Source organism: Eublepharis macularius, chromosome 12 (assembly GCF_028583425.1).
Source record: "Eublepharis macularius isolate TG4126 chromosome 12, MPM_Emac_v1.0, whole genome shotgun sequence".
Lineage (NCBI taxonomy): Eukaryota > Metazoa > Chordata > Lepidosauria > Squamata > Eublepharidae > Eublepharis > Eublepharis macularius.
In genome coordinates this window covers 63,441,116-63,461,962 of record NC_072801.1, presented here as the reverse complement: position 1 = coordinate 63,461,962, position 20,847 = coordinate 63,441,116, and the positions used below count along the sequence as shown (strand labels likewise).

The 20,847-nt window shown below is 45.8% G+C and overlaps 1 protein-coding gene across 2 annotated transcripts in view; it reads left to right on the top strand.

Annotated features, from left to right (window-relative positions):
• Positions 1 to 20,847, top strand: part of TAOK2 (TAO kinase 2) — a 37,199-nt gene that overhangs the window by 9,313 nt on the left and 7,039 nt on the right. The window contains exons 2-17 of one of the 2 annotated variants that reach the window (XM_054992488.1): positions 1,551 to 1,723; positions 2,932 to 3,003; positions 3,176 to 3,277; positions 3,554 to 3,599; positions 3,693 to 3,789; positions 4,756 to 4,869; positions 5,228 to 5,319; positions 5,460 to 5,553; positions 5,671 to 5,752; positions 6,402 to 6,569; positions 6,676 to 6,888; positions 7,987 to 8,115; positions 9,793 to 10,029; positions 12,089 to 12,217; positions 13,235 to 13,438; positions 14,248 to 14,487. In XM_054992488.1, the coding sequence (XP_054848463.1) occupies positions 1,592 to 1,723; positions 2,932 to 3,003; positions 3,176 to 3,277; positions 3,554 to 3,599; positions 3,693 to 3,789; positions 4,756 to 4,869; positions 5,228 to 5,319; positions 5,460 to 5,553; positions 5,671 to 5,752; positions 6,402 to 6,569; positions 6,676 to 6,888; positions 7,987 to 8,115; positions 9,793 to 10,029; positions 12,089 to 12,217; positions 13,235 to 13,438; positions 14,248 to 14,487 (2,151 nt within the window). In that variant the 5' untranslated portion in view covers positions 1,551 to 1,591. Of the gene's footprint in view, positions 1 to 1,550; positions 1,724 to 2,931; positions 3,004 to 3,175; positions 3,278 to 3,553; positions 3,600 to 3,692; positions 3,790 to 4,755; positions 4,870 to 5,227; positions 5,320 to 5,459; positions 5,554 to 5,670; positions 5,753 to 6,401; positions 6,570 to 6,675; positions 6,889 to 7,986; positions 8,116 to 9,792; positions 10,030 to 12,088; positions 12,218 to 13,234; positions 13,439 to 14,247; positions 19,177 to 20,847 lie in introns of those variants that run through there. The other variant, XM_054992487.1, reaches the window with a different exon arrangement.

The following is a 20,847-nucleotide window of genomic DNA, read 5'->3' as shown; positions in this document are numbered from 1 at the left end:
TTTAATCTTCTTCTGCCCTGTATTCACCAAACGACTGCTATACAGAGTGGTGGAAACCAGTCATTCACTCTATTGTGGACAGTTGTGCAAGGAAGGGTCCTGTGGTGGGTAACTAAAAAAAGAGCCCTACTGCTGCTCTGGAATAGCAGCTTGTATCTTCTCCCTCACTCTAAGGCTGCACTCAGACACCATGACAAATCTGTTTGTGACAGGTATGAACAACTTCTTCACTGTACTCATCCTCTCGTATGCAGAGCATAACTTTAAAACTTCCTGGTTTGGGAAGCATCCAGTCAACCCCCAGTTGGCAGTGATGTCCAAGCACAAGCTTTGGGCAAATTGTAGTCTGTTTCTTCCTGCAATCTTGTAGGGAGGAAACAAGCTCCTATTGGCCCAGGTGCCTGCCTTTGAACATCCTGGCAAATTGAGTTTGATCAAAGGCTTCGCAGACTGGGAGGCTTTCGATCTTGCTCAATGCACCAGGAGGGGTGAGGGGAGCACACAAGCATGGTAGGCAAGCTGGATTCATGAATAAACAAAGGTTCATCTTGACTTGTAAATGTAGCCTGACTCTTTCAGAGAAAATAGAAGAAAAACTGAAGAAACAAAAAGGTTTAGTGAACTGAAATAACTATCCAAGAACTTGGCCATTGTGCATATACATATATGCCAGTTACAAGGTGAAGCCAGTGTTTGTCATACAGATGCATGCAGCTGTAATATGGGCAGCCATCCTACTGTGCTATCCTGTGACAGCTTTTCTCATCTGAGCAAAGCCTTCTACAGGAAGCACCCTGTAATTGAGTTACGTCTGGCAGCTGCCCTTTCACATGCCTTTTTAGTAGTAGCTCCCACCTTGTTGAACAGCTTGCCTGAGGAGATCAGGAAGGCTCTTACACTTCTGTTATTTCCCAGAATGTGCAAAACACTAATGTACAAGAGGGGATTTTTAAAAAGATTAGCCCTGTGGTAGAATGGACCAGTCCATGAGGGCACCTGTATAAAGAAATAGGGTTATAGTCCACTGCAGTTATTATCATATACTGTAACTGCATTGATATACACCTAGTAATCCACTTTCTATATTGTTTATAATATACCTTGTCTTAGCAAGTTTTTTGTTCATACTCTCTAATTCTGTAATCTTAGTCCTATTACATTATTCATTGGTTGGTTTATGTGATCTGATTACATTATTATAATCTGCCTTGAGTCTTAGTGAGAAAGGCAGACTATAAAGTAAATAAGAACAAAAACCTGAGCAGGAACCATAATCCTGTAATTAAAGGAGCAAATGGGAAGGCTGTCTTTCTTGGAAAGCTCAGACAAATGTGCTGAGTTAAAATGTCTTGAGATTCTATAATGGGGAGAGAGTGGAATTAGGACTTGTGAAATTTCTTGGGAAGAACTGCAGTCTGTTGGAAAGTGGACACATTGAAATAAGATATGAGGTTGTTGCAAGTAACTCTAATATTGTCTGGTTTCCAGTTGGCTGTAGCCATGTATGTTGCTATCTTGGCCAGCTTCATAACACCTGTTTCCCTCCTTAGGAGAAGATCGAAGGTGAGGCCCAGCCCCCTCTGCAGCCACCATGCCATCTAATGCCCGGGCTGGCAGCTTGAAGGACCCTGAGGTGGCCGAACTGTTCTTCAAGGATGACCCTGAGAAACTTTTTGTTGACCTGCGGGAGATTGGACATGGCAGTTTTGGAGCCGTCTACTTTGTGAGTGTTGCGGAAATGGATGAGGACATTGCTGTGTATACATGCATACTTCACTACTAAATTTGATCAAAGTCTCCCGCACGTCTCATCCATGCTCATTCTTCTCACAGTCCCATTGTTCCTGCCTCTTAACACCACAGTTCTTCATGATAGCCATAGTGGCGCAGTGTTTAGAGTTTTGAACTGGTTGGGAGATCCAGGTTCAAATCCCTACTCTGCTGTGGAAGTTTGCTGGGTGACCTTGGGCCATCACACACAGCCTAACTTAACATACAGGGTGGTTATGAGGATAAAATGGTGAGAGGGAGGCTGTTGTAAGCCACTGAAAAAAATCAGGATCTAAATAAAGTAAATAATAAATAAATTATCCTAATGTATTTATTTCATTTATACCCTGCTTGTTTCTGCAATGGAGACCTGAAGCAGCACATTATTCTCCTCTATTTTGTCCTCACAGCAACCTCATAATGTAGGTAGGCATCATTTGCCAGTGGCAGTTCTATTTCATTCTTAGGGGTGTGCAATTCAGGTTTCTGATTCGGGCAAAGTACCTGAATCAGATCCGATTTGCAATGATCTGGGATTTCCAAATTGGGCCCAGATTCGAAAACCCCAAATCAAAGCTTCCCGAAGCGATTCGTATCGCTTCCTGAAGCTTTGAGTCAAGGGGCATTTAAACCCCGGGATAACCTGTTTGGGTGGGGAGATCCCCGCCAAGCAGCTGATCCAGCCGGCAGGGGTTTAAGTGCTGCTTTCTGTGCAGCACTTAAGCAGCATGGAAAGGGGCATTTAGACCCGTGGATCAGCTGTTTGGCAGAGAGATCCTGCTGAGCAGCTGATCCAGACGGCAGGGGTTTAAATGCCCCTTTTCAGAGCATACTGAAGCAATTTAAATACCCAAAGGTGCTTCGGCTTTTGGGGTATTACAGATCATTTTCCCGCTTCAGGTTTACACTTCAGAAAAAAATTGGAAAACCAATTTTTTCCCCTGTGCACACCCCTATTCATTCTGTCTGGGCACAAGTTCTGATTAGCCATGAATTGCAAAGTGGACTTTGCTCCTTAACTTGTGTTGCCTTTTTCAGGAATTTAAATGAATCACATTTATGCTTGCAAACATACCAGCTCTCCACTAACTCTGAATACTAGTCCTGACTTTCAGTTCTCTCCTCCATGTCCCATTGGCTAATTCTGTCTCCCTTCTACAGGCTCGAGACATACGCAACAATGAAGTGGTTGCCATCAAGAAGATGTCCTACAGTGGGAAACAGTCAAACGAGGTTTGTGTTTCAACACACACACACACACACACACGAGTCATTCTAACCAATAGTCACTGCTGACCTGTTGGTAGACCCCATTCCCCTGGCTAGCTGGTTCCACTAGACCTAGTCCCATTACTCTTTCATCATGGAATAATTCTTGCTGAGCCTCCTTTTGTTGGTCTTCCAGAAATGGCAGGATATTATCAAAGAAGTGAAGTTTCTGCAGAAGCTACGGCACCCAAACACCATTGAATACAAGGGCTGCTATTTACGGGAACACACAGCATGGGTAAGAGGAAGAGGAAACTAATCCTTTGGGAGGAATGTATTCCAGAAAGATTTCACAGTCACAGAATAATGGAATTAAGGCTTTCAGGAAGTGGATTATTTAGAGGAAACTGACTAGATTTTCAGGTGCCTAAGTAGAAATGGGCTTTCTTGCTCAGATCTGTGAATAAGTGAATTTGGAAGTATGTAATGGTTTGGGAGGCTGTGTAGAACTAGATGCCTGAGAATCTTCTGCCCTACGCTATTAATTCCTCTCCCTGCCTTCTTCCCCCATCAGCTGGTGATGGAATATTGCCTAGGTTCAGCCTCAGACTTGCTGGAAGGTAAGTACCCAGACCGTAGTAGATGGGAAGATTTCTTATGGCTCCTTTCTTCCTTGTGTATGTAATGTTTCTCTTCTCTCCTTTCTTTCTTAGTGCACAAGAAGCCACTGCAGGAGGTAGAGATCGCCGCCATCACGCACGGTGCTCTGCAAGGGCTGGCATACCTGCATTCTCACAACATGATCCACAGGTAATAGAAGCAGCTGTGGTCTGTCTGACTGTATTCTGCAGAGTATGATGGAAGGAATGCGGGAGGGGGGAAGAATGGCTGTGTCCCTATTCTGCATCAGGGTTATTAAAAAAAACCCTGCATTCCTCATTGGCCTTTCCAATATGAAATGGAAGGTTTTTTCCCTTTTGCTACTCTAATTGTCAGTGAAAAACATATGGTTTGCGCTATAGAGACTAGGGATATGTTGGAGCCATTTTGTCACCTGTATGCTGGTAGTTTTATGCATGAACTGAATGCAAACTTGGAGAGAGTTGTTGGAAATGTCAGCTTGGATCCAGTATTGCACAAGTGGAAACATAAGCAGACTTAGCATGGTTCGGCTAGTACAAAATCTTGTGCAATACCTAGTGCTTTCTTCCCTATATGCCCCCCTGTCAGTCACACAATATCTTGTGCAAGCAGGAGCCCAAGTGGGGATTCAACAAGCTTGCCTTAGTGTAGTCGGCTACCACAGTCGTGTTTCTGCATGTGCAGGAGCTCTAGCACAAGTGGAAATTTCACACTGGATCCAGCTCGGCGTCTAGCGATTGATAGAATGTTGCCCAGAATATGCTGTGCTGCAAAGATTGTACTCTGCTTTCTCACCTGCAACTAATGTCCATCTGTGGCCAGTGGTGACTCAGTTTAAAATTAGAAGTTTGAGTTGTGATTCGACCCAACCCTGTTCTGTTTCTTCCTGTCTGTGATCCACAGATGGAACAGCAAAGCTCGCCTGCTCTTTCTTCCACCTTCCCCATGCTATAACAGTGCTTCAGACAGTCCGACCTAACCTGTCAGTCTCCCTCTGCCCATACACATGTTGTTTTCTGATGCACTCATCTGTTGATATGACTCCACCCTCCTACTTCTTCTGTGGCTATCTTGTTGGCTGCCCACCTTTTTCTCGCATATGCAGTTTTTAAGAGCCAGTCTTGTCTTTTGCAGAGATGTGAAAGCTGGGAACATACTGCTGACTGAGCCAGGACAAGTGAAGCTGGGGGACTTTGGCTCGGCCTCCATCATAGCTCCTGCTAACTCCTTTGTTGGCACCCCATATTGGTGAGTAAAGGGGGGAACTGTGGCTTGTGTTAACCTGGGAGACAGGCAGGAATGGTTTGTGGCAGGAGATAATTGAGTGCCATGTTTCTGTATTCTTGCCACAGATCTGGTAGGTCAATATTAAACTCTGGCAGAAGGAGAAATGGTCGGCAGACAGATGGATGTGAATTTATAACATGTCATTTCCTTGAACTGCAGGGAGGATTTAGAGAAGGTTAAAATTGTTAGGGACATGAATGAGGAGGTTCTCTAGAGAAGGGGCTTACCCTTTGGAAGTAAGAAGGCTAGAGGATGCTTAAGAGAGGAATAGGATTGCATGGTGCAGACCTCACACCATTTTGCTCTGAACTCTTTCCAGGATGGCTCCCGAGGTGATCCTAGCCATGGATGAGGGGCAATATGACGGCAAGGTGGATGTCTGGTCACTAGGCATCACATGCATTGAACTTGGTAAGGGATGGGTGTCTGGGGTGGGGTGGTGGCATGCTCTTGGAGCTCCCTTGCAGAATTTGAAGCCCCTTTGGAATGTTGAATTAAGAGGAGGTGGGAGGGAGAATCACAGCACTAATATCAATTTCTTCTGTTCCCAGCGGAGCGGAAACCACCCCTCTTTAACATGAATGCTATGAGTGCCTTATACCACATCGCCCAGAATGACTCTCCATTGCTCCAGTCCAGCCACTGGTAAGGGAATTCTCAGATAGTGGGATTGTATGAAAGAGGGAAATAGGAAAGAAGAGAATAAAATACCAGAATTGCACGGGAAGCAGAACTGGACTTACTTTTTCCTGCTTCTTCTAGGTCTGAATATTTCCGGAACTTCGTGGATTCGTGCCTGCAGAAGATTCCCCAGGACCGCCCAACCTCTGATGTGCTTCTTAAGGTACTATCCTGCCTAGCTGCACCCCTGTATGATTGGGCAGATGGGTTTCTTCTCATTATTCCATGCAATATAGAATCTTGAATCACAGCACAATTTGTGGCACAATGCACATGGTGTTAAGGGTAGGAGATTATTTATGAACCCAGGGGATCAGAGGAAGGCATATAATTAGGATTTTTTAGGTGAAAGAATAAAGTATGTGGTGGAAAAATCAAGAGTTTTGATTGGTGGCCCTGTTTACCAAAGTATTTACAATTCCTTTAATTTCTGATTCACCTACGCATGTTGGCTGAGTGCCCCATGTCTTAGCTTCAGTCATTTGTGGACCAAGACTAATCTGATGGCAAATTGACAAGGTCTACGAAGGATTCAATGTAATGATTTTGCAACCAACTGCACCTCCAACCTTATAATAATAACAACTGTTCCTTTGTATACCGCTCTTCTGGACAGACTAGTGCCCACTCAGTCAGTGTTATCCCCACAATACAGCTAGGGAGCTGGGGATGACAGGAGTGGCTTACCCAAGGCCACCTGGTGTGTTCGTGGCAGTAGTGAGGTTCAAAACAGTGAAGTGCTGCAACACAGTGCAATTACTTAACTATTACACTACACCAGCTCTCAACTTTATGCTTTTATTACCCCATAGCATCGCTTCCTCTTGCGGGAACGGCCCCAGACGGTTATCATGGACCTCATCCAGCGAACCAAGGATGCCGTGAGGGAGCTGGACAACCTGCAGTACCGCAAGATGAAGAAAATCCTTTTCCAGGAGGCACAGAATGGCCCAAATGCTGAGGCACCAGAAGAGGAGGAGGTGAGGATTTCTGTCTTGTCACACCTGTCTGTGGCTTACCAAGAGGCAGCTCCCTCTGTAACTCATTGTAGAGGGAGCTCCAGTCTCTCTTGTCTCCTCCTTGTAGGAAGTGGAGCAATTCCTCCACCGGACAGGCACCATCAACAGCATGGAGAGCAGCCATTCAGTGCCCAGTATGTCTATCAGTGCCAGCAGCCAGAGTAGCAGTGTCAACAGCCTGGCAGATGCTTCCGATGATGACGACGGAGCGGAGATCGCCATGATGCAAGAAGGCGAGCACACAGTCACCTCCAACAGCTCTGTTATCCATCGTCTCCCGGTATGGGACTGCAGTGCTTCTTTGAAGCAATCCTAAATATTGAGAGGAGGGGTGGGTGGGGGATGGTACCTGAAAGTGAGAACATTTGGGTGCATTGAAGTATTGGGCCCTGCCATCTTGTATTCAAGCTATACAGGAAGACCAAATTGATCCACTTTAATTCCTAAGAATATTTTCTGGGAGCAGGTTGGGTAAAAGAATTCAGCAGCTTGCTCTTTTTCACAACTCCCTCAATTATGAATTACTGTAGCCAGCACCAAAGATGAGAAGCTTATGTAAATCTTGCTTGAATGAGCAGACTGTGGGGCAAAAGTCTTAAATGCAGATTGGCCCAGAAAAACCAAAGTTTGTTTTTTTGAGTTAGAGACAGGGATATTCATTAGACTGTGAGTGGTTGTGGGAAGGACAAAGGGTGGATGATACTCATTTAGAATCTGGTAGGCAACATTGTTCAATCTGTACATTCCTAGTTAGAACACTATGTAGTAAAAGTATTCTGGTGCGGTTCTTGGAATCTGCCGGTATGTGGCTGACTTCACTAGTAAACTGCCCTTTTTCTGAGAGATTTTTCTCTTTGCTTCCCCCTCCAAGTTTTAAACTCTTGAAATACAAGCTTGTGTTATGCATAGTGGTGCAGGTATTCATATCCTCATTTGATAGGATGAGGTATCATTTCCTCCTTTTCTTCTTGGCAGTGATTTTTAAGTATTTGGAAATGGGCAGCATCTCTCTCTTCCCCTTCCCCTTCATTCTTCTGCCTAAACCAGACATACCTAGTTTTTTCATTATCCTTGTAGCTGTCCCCTGGGTCTTTTCCAACCCATAGGCAGCATTGTGCCATGTTGCCCAAAGATGACCACAGTATTCCACGCACAGCTTTAACTTACTGAGTCTTGGGGACTGTGTTTCTGACCCTAATGTGTCCGTCCAGCAGTCAGATTGTTTTACTTCTCTTCAGTAGCCTGGGGTACCCAGTGTAACTCCTAAATCATTCTTGGAATTGCTTTTGGCTACCCAATTGGCTTAACCCATTTTAACATTATATGGTGTTGGAAACCAAGGTTTGTTGCTTCACACTCCTGTTCTGGTATCGTTCAGGGTCACGACAACCTATATGATGACCCATACCAGCCTGAGATGGAGCCCCAGAGTTCATCATCAGCTGCCCGACGCCGTGCCTACTGCCGCAATAGAGACCACTTTGCCACCATTCGTACAGCTTCCCTGGTGAGTGGAGGGTGGGGTTATGTTTCAACAAAACCAGTTGCAGCCTTTGTTGTCCCAGCCCACCCTGTTGTTATGGGAAGATTTCAGGGTCTGCAGGACTGGAGAGCTATCTTCTGAGTGGTAGCGAATGTTGTTCTCCAAATCCTACTCGAGACGAAGGTATTGCTGCAGTTCTGCTAGAGCAACCGGTACAATTCTTGCTGGGTAGAATCTGAGAGTCCACCATATGAATTCAGTGGAATGCAGCGCTGTAGCACACAGGGGTGAGTGAAAAGGCAGGAAAAATGCAGGGACACAGAATGCACGGGGAGAGCTTTTGCCTGGATTTAGCATTAGATTCACAGGAGAAAGACCTATCAGTGGCATTAGATACTTAGTGTGGTTCTCTGTCATTTTGGGTCTGATCTATTAAGACAGTTCTTAGGTATAACATACTGTTGCAAGGACTAGAAGTTGGAGTGGGGAATGTGAAACATAGAAGTCCAGAACTTTGTCTTCTAATGCAAATTGGGTCTTTCTCTAATGCTGTTTATGATCATTTGCTTAAAACAAATGGAAGTCAATTGAAAAACTACAGCTATCACACTATTAAAGCCCATGCAAATCAAAATGAATTTGCATACAAATAAAACAGTAGTTCTGAAGGAGGAAATGTTTTTACATGGCACTTGTACCAGTTCTAGGGTGGGATGGGAGGACTGTGCCTGTTAAGATGGTGTCTGTTGCTAAATTTTTCATATACCTATGTAGTAAAATACCCTGACCTGGATAGCCCAGGTGAGCCTGATCTCGTCAGATCTCAGAAGCTAAGCAGGGTTGGCCTGGGTTAGTAATTGGATAGGACACCATCAACGAAGACCAGGGTTGCAGATGTAGGCAAGGGCAAACCACCTCTGATAGTCTCTTGCCAAGAAAATCCACTAGGGGTCGCCATAAGACAGCTATGGCTTGAGGGCACTATCCACACATGTAGTAAAATAAGGTATTTAAAAATATGTTGTCCAGTTAATTGGGGCAGGGAGAAGAGAGCGCTTTCAGTCTGATTAATAGCCTAGGCATTGTAGCCCCAGATCGCAGGATCCAGGTTTTTATTGGGCAGGACATTAAGGATGAAACCGAAAGATGTGTTTCTAGGCTTTTTTTTAGTGGTGACATTGGGTACATATCAAACTTAATAGGCGCATTAACAGCGGGATTTGCGTATTGGATTGGATCCAACTAGCCTTTTCACTAAGTCTCCCAGTTGCTAAGTCTCTCCTTATTACAGCCCCTGACCCATATAGCTTTTATCCATGCAGGTCTCATGATCCCCACCACAACCTTTTTTGGTGATCAAAGGGACCCCCTCACACACAGGCATATGAAGCTGCCTTTATACCATATCAGACCCTTGGTCCATCAAAGTCAGTATTGTTTACTCAAAGTGGCAATAGCTTGGCAGGGTCTCAGACCCTCTTTCACATCACCTCCAACCTGATTCTTCTTTAAACTGGAGATGTTGGGATTAAACCTGGGACTTCCTTCATGCTAAACAAGAGTTGTACTGTGGATCTATGGCCCCTCCCCTTCTCCCTTTTTCATAAACCAAAAATCTGGTTGACTCCAGCCGACTGTAACTCCAATTGAACGAAAGTGGAAATTCCTCCTCTCCCCTTCCCCACTCCTGGCTCTTTCCAGGTGACTCGCCAGATTCAGGAGCATGAGCAGGATTCAGCACTGCGCGATCAGATGAGTGGCTACAAGCGGATGCGTCGTCAGCATCAAAAGCAGCTGCTGGCACTGGAGAATAAGCTCCGGGCAGAACTGGATGAGCACCAGCTGCGCCTCGACAAGGAGCTCGAGGCCCACCGTAACAACTTCTCTGCTGAAGCTGAGAAACTGGCCAAGAAGCATCAGGCTATTTTTGAGAAGGAGGTGAGGAGCTGGCCTTGCCTACATGTGGAGGGGTCATAATGGGGTCGGCAAGAAGGAGCTACAGGAGATAGAAAGGCTCTGGCAGAGCTTTAGTGAGGTTGAAGGCCTTTGCAGTGTTAAACAGCCATGTTTTGGGGTGGAGAAGTGAAGAACTGCAAAAAGTTTATCCCTATTATTGTCTTTGTCTTTTCTGGCTCCCATGGTTCTTACAGGCTTATTCTGGTTTGAATTACTCTACTGTCTGCTGCTATACTGCTGTTTCTTTAGAAAATTGATATGTTGCCTCTCTAGAAACTGATGAATGCAACTAACACAGCTAAGAGTCCTAATCCAACAGCTAATCCTAATCCAACAGCTAAGAGTCCTAATCCAACAGTCAACAACAGCAATACATAAGTAGAAAAAATGGCATAAAAGCTTGCCCAACACGAAACAGACTGAACACAGGCCAGGGTATCTATAAGACAGTAAAGTAACCAACAAAAAGATTAAAAGCCCCATTCCTTCTAGTCAGAGAAGCTGTGACCTGGCAGTTCAGCACTAGGGGTGTACACCCCGAAAATATTTGGATTTCCTGCTTCAGGTTTCCCCGAAGCAGGAAATATATTTGGAAATACCCAAAACCTAAAGCGGCAAGCCACTTTGGATTCGGGTATTTGAATCACTTCGGAATGCTCTGTAAAGATTCGGAGCATTCCAAAGTGATTTAGGGGACTGGGATTTCTCCCAGCACCCCAACCCACCCCCACTTAGCTCCCCCTCCCCTCCAACCAACTTATCTGGCCCTTTAAAGATCCCTTTAAACTATCAGCTGGCAGGCGGCAGAGGAGATTTCCCCCTGCTGCCAGACAGCTGATAGTTTAAAGGGCTCCTTTCCTGCAAGCAGGTACCTTTAAACTATCAGCCGGTTGGGAAGGGGGGGAGACTTTGAGCTGAAGCCCGTTCCCGGCACGGCTTGGAAGCTGCACCAGGAATGGGCTTCTGCTCAGAGCCCCCTCCCCACTTCCACCCGGTTGGGATGGAGGGGAGACCATGAGCTGAAGCCCGTTCCCGGTGCAATTTGGAAGCCGCGCCGGGAACGAGCTTCTGCTCAGGGCCCCCTCCCCCTCCTCCACCCAGTTGGGATGGAGGAGAGACCGTGTGTCGAAGATCAGCTGTTTGTCAGAAACACCGACAAACAGCTGATCCTTGGTTTAAATGTCCCTCTCCCTCCTACTGTACAGCGGCATGGAGAGGGATATTTTCAACCCCTTGCCCCAAAGCTTCCCGAAGCTATACAAATAGCTTCGGGTTTCTTTGATTCAGGGTTTCCGAAATGGCCTGGGCGTACTGGGGCCGCTTCGGAAAACCCAAATCTTTGCAAATCGGGTCCGGTTGGGGTATTTTTCCCGAATCGGAAACCCAAAGCGCACATCCCTACTCAGCACTTGGAGATAGCCACAGTTTGCTGAGGAGAGGCTTGGGAATCATCCTCCTGAATTCCACCCTTGGCAGTGCCCAGGCCTCTGTGGAGCACTGGCCCTAGCCAAAGACCCAGCATCCCCACCATTCTCATTGCATTGAGCGCCCAAGGTGAGACAGTGGGTGAAACTTTTCCAGATTAAGAAAATTATCTGATAGTGTCTTGCCCAAATCCTCTCCCTCAGTTCTGGAGCTGATGCTCCCTGTACACACTCCTTAAGATAGTATGCCAGGAAAACACTCAATTGTAACCTGTAATAAACTGTGCAAATTTGCATTATTTTTTTGTTTGTACATATTTTTGCTGTTCAAGGATCTTTGCAAGGCCCTAAAACTCCTCTCCATTGGGAATCTCAGCCCCACTTCAATCTTGTGTCCAAGATTCTAGCAAATACTTTCCTCATGAGCCTTTTGTCACCCCTATAAGGGCTAGAATAAATAAATAAATAAATAAATAAATAAATTCAGCGTTTTTTAGGTAGTTAAATTCTCTGCTGGATGCTTAACTTTCTACCCCTGTCTGGAGTTGCAGAATACATGCAGCCCTGGGCAACCTACATCTAATCTCTTCATTTGCAAACTGCTTTTCCTTCTACAGGCAAAGGCAGCCCTGGCTGAGGAAAAGAAATTCCAGCAGCATATCTTGGGCCAGCAGAAGAAGGAGTTGGGCAACTTGCTGGAATCACAGAAGCGCCAGTATAAGCTACGCAAGGAGCAGCTCAAAGAGGTAGAGCCTTTGTAGTGTGACAACCTGTTGGGCTTGGACTAGGGAAACCCATGGCTGAATGTTTGCTGGAGCCATGAAGCTTGCTGGAGCTGGAGCCGTGACCTTGGATCAGTCATTCTCTTGGCCTCACCTGTCTTACTGAATTGTGGGGAGGGGGAATGGCAGAAGCCCCTGCCGAACTCCTTGAAATAAAAGTGGGATCCAAATGGAAGGAATTGTGGTGGGGGATATGAAGGGGCAAGGAGAAACAGAAACAAAATGTTACCAAAGGTCTTCTTTTGGCAGTCTTTCTTTTGCCCCTTCTCTTATATTTTCCCATTGTGGTGGTAGCCTGTAACCCTAGCATGGCTTATTTTCCTACCCTGGTCCTCTTTGCTTACAGTCTGTAGTGCTTTCTTGTGAAAAAGGTCCTTGAGGAGACACGGTTTGGAGCAAGTGGTAGAACTCATAATCTTCATGGAGCAATAAATGTTTGTTTGCAAAATGCAGGAGAATATTTGACATCCCCCATTTCCCTCCACCCCTCCTAAGCTGCTGTTCAGCAAAGTTCAGTGAAATCCTGGGTCAAAGAACATTGTTTTCTACTGGGTGTTCCCATAACCCCCTGCAAGCTATAACATCCCCCTCTTCATAAATAGGCTGTAGAGTTATTTCTTTGGGAAGAAATAGTCATATTCTCTGTGGTAGGTTCTTTGGGAAAGAGCTGGCAAGAACTTAGCTTCAAGCAGGTTCTGCTCTGCTTGCTAACTCTATTCAGTGAGAAGGGAACAGAAGGCAGGATGTGTTAAAATGAGGTAACTGTTAGTGCAGAATGGGGCCAGAGGCCTACTTTGCAGGATTTTTGCGAAAAACAGTATCAGCACAGCAGTACCCTTCACCTCCGTATTCTTTTCATCTATGTAGGCCTCTGCTTGAGCAGAAGCATTCTTGGTTATAAGTGCAAGAGTAGGGGGGGGCACTTCCATACCTGATATCCAGCTTCACATGGCTGACCTTTCCTTCTCATTTGTCTCCCAGGAGCTGCAGGAGAACCAGAGCACCCCCAAGCGAGAGAAGCAGGAGTGGCTGCTGAGGCAGAAAGAGAACATGCAGCATTACCAGGCTGAGGAAGAAGCCAACCTTCTGCGCCGCCAGAGGCAGTACTTTGAGCTGCAGTGCCGCCAGTACAAGCGCAAGATGCTGCTTGCCCGCCACAACCTGGACCAAGACCTGCTGCGAGAGGTAGGAACTGATAGCCAGAGCTTGGTGTATTAGGGCAGAGAGGGACCACAGGACAGTACAAATGGGATACTGCAACATGGCTGAAAGGTCAGAGCCACAGGAGAGGGAGTGCCAAGGGGGTTGGAGGTACTGACAAGGCTAGGATTGCCTTCCACCTTCTTGATTTTCCTTTTTGGGGATTCTGTGAGGAGACACAGAAATCCCAGAAGAACTGGAACTGGCGGCCACAGTTTGGATGACTGTTGTCGGTTGCTGGAGGCGGGGCAGACACAAGAACTGAAAGAACACAGGCTCATCTGTGTTGAAAGGCGTTGTCCAGATACTTGCAAGCTCTCCTTCACATCCATTGGTGGTAGAAATTAGTTTGCACAACGGCAAACCACCTCTATTAGTCTCATGTCTTGAAAACTCCAGCAAGGGACACCATAAGTCAGCTATGAATTGATGGCACTTTCCACCAACGTCACATGTATTTTTAAAATTATTTAATTAATTTTTATTGAGAAAATGTATACATATCTCTCCAGAGACCTGCTGTGGAGGAAGCAGTTTCTCAGGGTACCAAATCTTTGTACCCTTTACCAAATCCTCTGCTTTCACAGTATTCCAGAGCTAACAGCTCCTAATACTGGGACAGTAAGAAGAGTCTAGTGACAGGATGGTTAATCTTAGGCCAATAAGAAAAACTTAATCGTTGGAAGCATTTAGGCCAAACAAAGAGGATAACTAGGTCCTTGAAAGAGCTGTGGTGCTGTGGAGAGGGAAGTCTTGGTGGCCCATTATGACACTTTTCTGCTTTGCTTTTCCAGGAGCTGAACAAAAAACAGACACAGAAGGACCTGGAATGTGCTATGCTACTGCGCCAGCACGAGTCCACCCAGGAGTTGGAATTCCGTCACCTGCACACTGTCCAGCGCACCCGCACTGAACTCACCCGCCTGCAGCACCAAACCGAGCTCTCTAATCAGCTGGAGTACAACAAGCGCCGTGAGCAGGAGCTACGCCAGAAACATGCCATGGAGGTCCGTCAGCAGCCCAAGAGCCTCAAAGTAGGTGCTACCTACACACCGCCTTGCTGCCAGTGGTGCCCCGAAGGGCAGGATGTGGGGGTTCTGGAGCCAGGACAGGGGCACCCAGGGGTCATAGAAACGGACAGATGTGAGGCTGGAGATTTAGAGCAACAATTGGGTGGGCCAAGTCCAGATGGTTATGAAAATGGGGGTCAAAAAGTGCTGGTTGATGCAGGATCTGAATGTACACACATTGAGCATCTAGACCCAAGAGGACATGAATCCTCTGTTCTGGAGACAGGTAGTCCATGTTATGATGCTCTGGGTCAATGCAAACATGGTAGACAGGCTCTGGAGCTAACTCAGGGCGGTGATGGTGGTGATGTAGTTGTAGACTCCAGGATAACACGTCCAGATCTCTTAAGGAAGTGTACCTTTGAATCCGGGATCCCAGAACCAAAGCAAGACTCTCCCAGGCATGTGGCTCAAGAGTATGGACTTGATGAGGATGACCTAGAGTTGAAAGCAGAGTGTATTGAACCAGACTGGTTGCCAGAGAGGGGTCTAGATCTAGATGAGAACATGGAGATTCTAGTGTCTGAATCAAGGTGTTACAGAGATGCAGAGCCAGATTGGGAATGCCTGGCAGATGCCATTCCAGATAGGCAGGAGGCTGCAGTTGTGGAACTGAGGCAAAGGTGTGGGCTTGATGGGATGGACAGTGAAGCTCTAGATCTTAGCAGAAAAGAAGGCCCGATTCTAGGTTTCAGTGGAGGAAGATTGAAGCCACTGGGGCTGTATGAAGAGGGAGCTGTGGATCTAGAACTGAACCCAGAATTTCATGTGGTGCCAGATCAATATGGAGAGGGTTCGGACTTTCTGTCAACAGCCCGGGGACGCCCAGGTGCTCCAGAGCCTGATGGGCAAGAGGCTGATCAGCTAGTAGATCTGTTCAGATGTGAAGATCTCTTATACCCTCATCCCTTATCTCCCATCATGGAAGAGGGGGCACTGCGAGGCCCTGGTGATGGCTGCCCAGCCCCTGAAGATTCCAGCAGTCAGTGTCCCAGCAAAGCCCGCCCTGTCCCCCCTCCAGTGGCAGCTGTTTTGCCTCATGTCCTCTGTGTAGCCTTGGCATTGTTGGTCTCTGCCTATCCTTGTGCTCCAACACTTCTCCTGCTGCTAGCTGCTTTGTGGGCCCAGGGGGGAGGCTTTCAGGATATTCTCCTGGCCCTCGAAGGAGCACTGGTCGGTCTGGGAGTCACCTACACTCTCCTGCACTCTATCTTCCTCCTCTCTGGAGCCTCCTTTCTACTTCTGGCCAAAATGGCAGGGGCAGTAGGTGTAGTGGGGCTGAGTGCCAATAGGGGGCGTCTCTATGTCCCTGTCATCCTCCTGGCTTCCTATCTTTTAGCCTCTCCTTGGCTTTTCCTACCCCTCTATCTATCGGGGGCACTAGCAAGACACAGCCTGAGAGGACTTCCCCGCCGCGCCCGGCGCTTTTGGCTGCTAGCCCTCTTGCGTCTCCCACGTCCTGCTTTCCGCATCCTTCAGCACTTGGGTCTGGTTAGTGAAAAGGGCCTGTTCCGCCTCTTCCCCAAAACCAATAAAGGTGGCTTCCGTAGCCGCATCCCAGTGCTGTCCCGCCAGCGCCTGCCTCCACTTCCTTGGCACCACAAGGCCATAGCTCTCTTTGCCAAACCAGTGTGTAGCCTCAACAAGTTTCTGGCAGAGGTGATCTGTGCGCAGTTGCCTCCACCCGCCCTGCGCTGTCTCAAGGGGCTGCATGTCCTGCGTGAGGAGACACCTAGCCGCATCCCCCGCTTGGTGGTGCACGCAGCCAAGCTAAGAGTGCACTCCATGGGGTCAGCCAGGCAGGGGAATAGAAGAAGTCGTGGGCAGGCAGCCCAGCCGGTCCGGAAACCCTGGAGGTAAGCATCAGAAGGGGCAGCTGTGCTGTGACTTGACAAGCCGAATTCTGAAACTGTGAAAATAGGCTGTAGAACCCTTCAGACAGTTCCAGTGGTGTCCTGGCCCTTCATGTGTGACACACACAGAGTGTGTTTGGGGAGATTGAGCAGAACCGACCAGTGTTTTTTTTCTGAAAGTTACTACTTTTCATTAAGATGAAGTATTGGGGGGAAGTTGGCAGTGGTGGGGCAGAAAGAGACATGACAGAGGGAAGGTAAATTGAGGTCTTAACGCCAAGGATCCCTGGGCGGCCTCCGCCCAGGCCAGGGACTACTTGAGAAAAGGCTTTTTGTTGTTGTTGTTTGGGGTGGGGGAACATACAGGAGTGTGTGCCGGCTCCTTGTTTGTTTACAGGTTGGGGGTGGGGTGAGGCGTTGTTGCGTGTTCATTATCCTAACGAGGAAAGAATCACCTGACGCCCTTTTGAGCTGCTGGTGTGGATAGGACGGCTGTATCTCCACCCACTTAATGGTTCTGCTGGGGGAGGACGGGAGAATTTGGGATATGTGATTGGTGCCAAAAGGAGTCAGGCCTCTACCGTTATCCGTAGAGTTGAAGCAGACTGGCCTCAGTCCACGCACCCTTGAGTATCATGGGGACTGGGGTGGGGGGCAGGATTGCTCAGTGCTCTGCTCTTGCAATAATGCCCTTTAAAATTTTCAGGTGCCACTGGTTCCACCTTAAACCATACATTGAATGGGTTATCTGTCTTCAATTCCAGCCAACTTAGGAAACCCTCCCAAAGATGAAGAAGCTGTTAGGGCTTAATGTACAGATATTGTTGGGGTGCCCATTCCTTGCCATCTGTCTTCAAAAGATCAGTATCTGAATCCCACTTGAATCTACCCCCGCACACGCGCACACACACACACACACCAGTTCCACATAATAATGACCCGTGTTTCTGTTGGTCTGGAAAGTATATGACAAAGGGGTGTTTGTGCTTTGAGAACTCAGACTCTTCCCAGCTCCTAAGGGGTTAACCAGTCCTAGGTGATTCTTTCGCCGTTCCCATATATATATATATATATTTCACCATTTTATAAATATATATATTTATCATTTCCACCCTATTTGTAATATCCCTATCACTTTGGGTTTTTTTGTTTTGCCTTGAATGTATATATTTCAAGCTGACTTTGTTTGTGTGTATGTTTGTGACTTTTTTTTGTAAATTTTATATTAAAAAGTTTTGTGGGGAAGAGGGAAGGGAAGCTAATGTGAGATATATATTTTTATAATTTGACTGAAAATGGGAGAAATCCACTAAATATACAAATGTTCACTTTAAAGCATGATAGGCAAACCAGTATTTTCTTTATGTGGCTGAAAATGGTCAAATACCATATGCTGAGAGTTCAGAAAAATTGCTGATTTTTTTAGGTAGTTGCCCCCTGGTCTAGGAAGATTAATGTCAGAAAATATGTAAGATAATCTTACATCGGTTTAATGTCTTAAGCACACATAGATATGTGTGAGTCCATCTTAAAAAAAACAGAAGAGACTGCCTATGTACCTGAAATTCCAATACTTTGCATGTCTGGAAGCTATTCACGAGCCAGAATTTGAAAGTATTGAAATCGCAGGTAAGTGAAAAGTGTTTTGATAACTGAACATTCAGATTCCCTTCATTTTTTACAGCTTGGTAACACTCAAAGATAGCAAGGGCCTAGAGAACCTGAGCTCTCTGTTTAGCCTGAGACGGCAGCCCTTGCTGCTTGGCGGCCCTTAATCAGATGCCCTTCCTTGTAATGCAAGCAACAGCTGTGTTCTGTGTAAGCCCAAGGACTCGCGCGTTCCTGTGCTGATTGTAGTCCTGCCAATACAAGCATTACTGTATATTTCTTCTTTCTAATCAAGCGTCAGAACACTAGAGGATAGCATAACTACTTTTATCAATGGACTTCCTTTTATTTTTATTTTTTAGAACATTAGCCTTTTATTTCATATCTTATTTATAACTAATGCACTAACAAATTGGCAAAAAAATTGCTAATTTATTTTTTTACCTGAATTGGGAGGCTTAATCTTGAAGAGCATTTCTCAACACAGTTACCTGCGAGAATATAATCTTGCTTATTTCAAGTAAGTGAGCTGAGAGTGACAGGCATAGCTAGGATTTTTAGCTTCCCTTCTTACTAATTCTTTGTCATATAAATGCCTTGGAAGATCCTGATCTTTATAGTCCAAATCACTTTGGAACTATTTTCTACATTTCTGGTTGGAAATTTATTTTTGTTTTCTATTTGTATTTCTGTTCATTTTCACAGCATTTATTAGTCCAGCAGTGTTACCACGTCTTCTTCTTTTTTTACCATTCTGAGATTACTCTTTAATTTTAGTTTAAATTCCACTTCATTCATCCATTATGTTTACTGTGTTTCTAGATTTTGGACCCATTTGTGCATTTGGCACATCATTGTATTTCTCCCTTTTTTGGTTCACCTGTGATCTTTTATTTATTCCAGTTTTGTTAATCCATGGACTTTTTTTTTAGCATTCCTCTGACTTTTTGGCCACATTTGTTTTCAGTACTGATTCTGTTTTGTCCATTTAATAGTGTACTTGTATTTCTTCCCTCTCCCCCCTTTTGCCTACCCTCCTTGCATTTTTTTAAAAAAATTCTATTATTTTTAATTTATTTCTCCCATTTTGAGGGGGCAGGTGTTTTATCTGTGGTTTATTTATTTCTCCATTCCCTGTTCGTGGATGCATGTGAAATTTTGAAGAGAAAAAAAATAAAAGAAAAAAATTCTGCATCACAATTCACCACCGCTGTATTTTGAGTTTGATTTGGTTCTTTTCTCACATTTTTAATAAAAAGGGGCACTTTAAGCTTAGGAGCTGGGCTATGAGTCTGTTTTCACCCCCTGTGACTTCCAGATTTACTCTTCCATATGTCCCCATCTCACAGGTTTAACTATTCAGAATTGCCTGTCAGTTCTAAAATGGGAGATGTTACATATTTGCTCCTCTGTCTGCCTTCAGTCTTACTTCACTTCCTGCAGAGCTTTGAGAAGTCTTCCATTACAGCTTCCTGCACTTGTGAAGGCCAGAGTGTTCATAAAAGCATTTAAAATACACACGAAGGAATTAATGACATCTGTACATAGTTTTACTTGTCCCCACCCCCCACTCGTTCTTGCGATGTTTTCAACACAGAGGGCAAGTTTTAGCGCACACACCCAAAGCCTTGGCCCCTAAATCCAACAGGAGACAAATAAGCTTGGAATCCATGTGGCACTGACCTCTTACCAGTTAAAACCTATTCCAAAGAGTGTTCAAAAAATAGTAATTTTTGCAAGGTTCTGAGATGTAGCTCAGATTGGTTGAGATATCTGTCTCTGAAAGTAGATTTTGGGTGACATTAAACCTATCCATGAGTCTTATGGGACACCATTTACCAGGAAGCTGTTGCTTGTAGGCATCACTATAGAGAAATGGAACATCTTCCTCATTTCTGTGAGGCTTCATGTCAAGAGTCCCATCCCAGTGGTTTCTGCCCTCTAATTGGGGAGATGGAGATTTGAACTTTCTGCCTCTGGCACCAACCTGAATTGTACCAATAATTCATCTCCTGGAACTACAGAGAAATTGCCCCTGCTGCTTTACCACAAAGTTTGTGTGGGCAACTCCCCCCACCCCCGCTCTTATTCCAGTGTGGGGGAAGGCAAGTAAAACATCCAGGTTTGTGAGAGTCACAGTGGGGGGTGGGCTTCCACCATGCCCTCAGGGAGATGAATCTCCTACCCAAAACCTTGAAGCTTTCAGGGGGCCAGGCAAAACAAATCTGAGATTACAAGGGTTCTCCATAAATGATTTTAAGTCTACACACTGTACAGTCTCTTAATTTTATAAAGGTATTTGACACAATTCTTTTTCTCCCTGATCTTCAGACTTTTAAATCTTCTGACAGCCCAGCTTTGGAGCTGAGTTTTTGGCCAGCGGTGTAGATACCACTTGCTGTCCTGCACTCAATCAAAAGGCAGTGTGGCACAGTGGTTACTGTTAGACTAGAAATGAGGAGGCCTGGGTTCAAATCCCCCTGCAGCCAGGAAAACTCAGGTGGCCCAATTACACACACTCGGCCTAACCTACACCTTGCCAGGGCTGTTAAGAGAAAATGGAAGAGGGGAGAATACATCGAGAATCAAGTTGTTGCCATGAGCTCCCTATAGGACGGCCAGGGCAAAAAGGTGATAAAACTGTCTGCCCATCCCCTGTATTTAAGAATTGTGTGCCCATATTTACGCCTTGTAGTAGCCTGAATAGCCCAGACGAGATATTCTCATCAGAGCTCAGAAGCTAAACAAGGTCAGTACTTGGATGGGAGACCACCAAGGAAGACGGGGCTGCTATGCAGAGGAAGGCAATGGCAAACCACCTCTGCTCATCCCTTGCCTTGAAAACCACATGAGGTGGAACTTC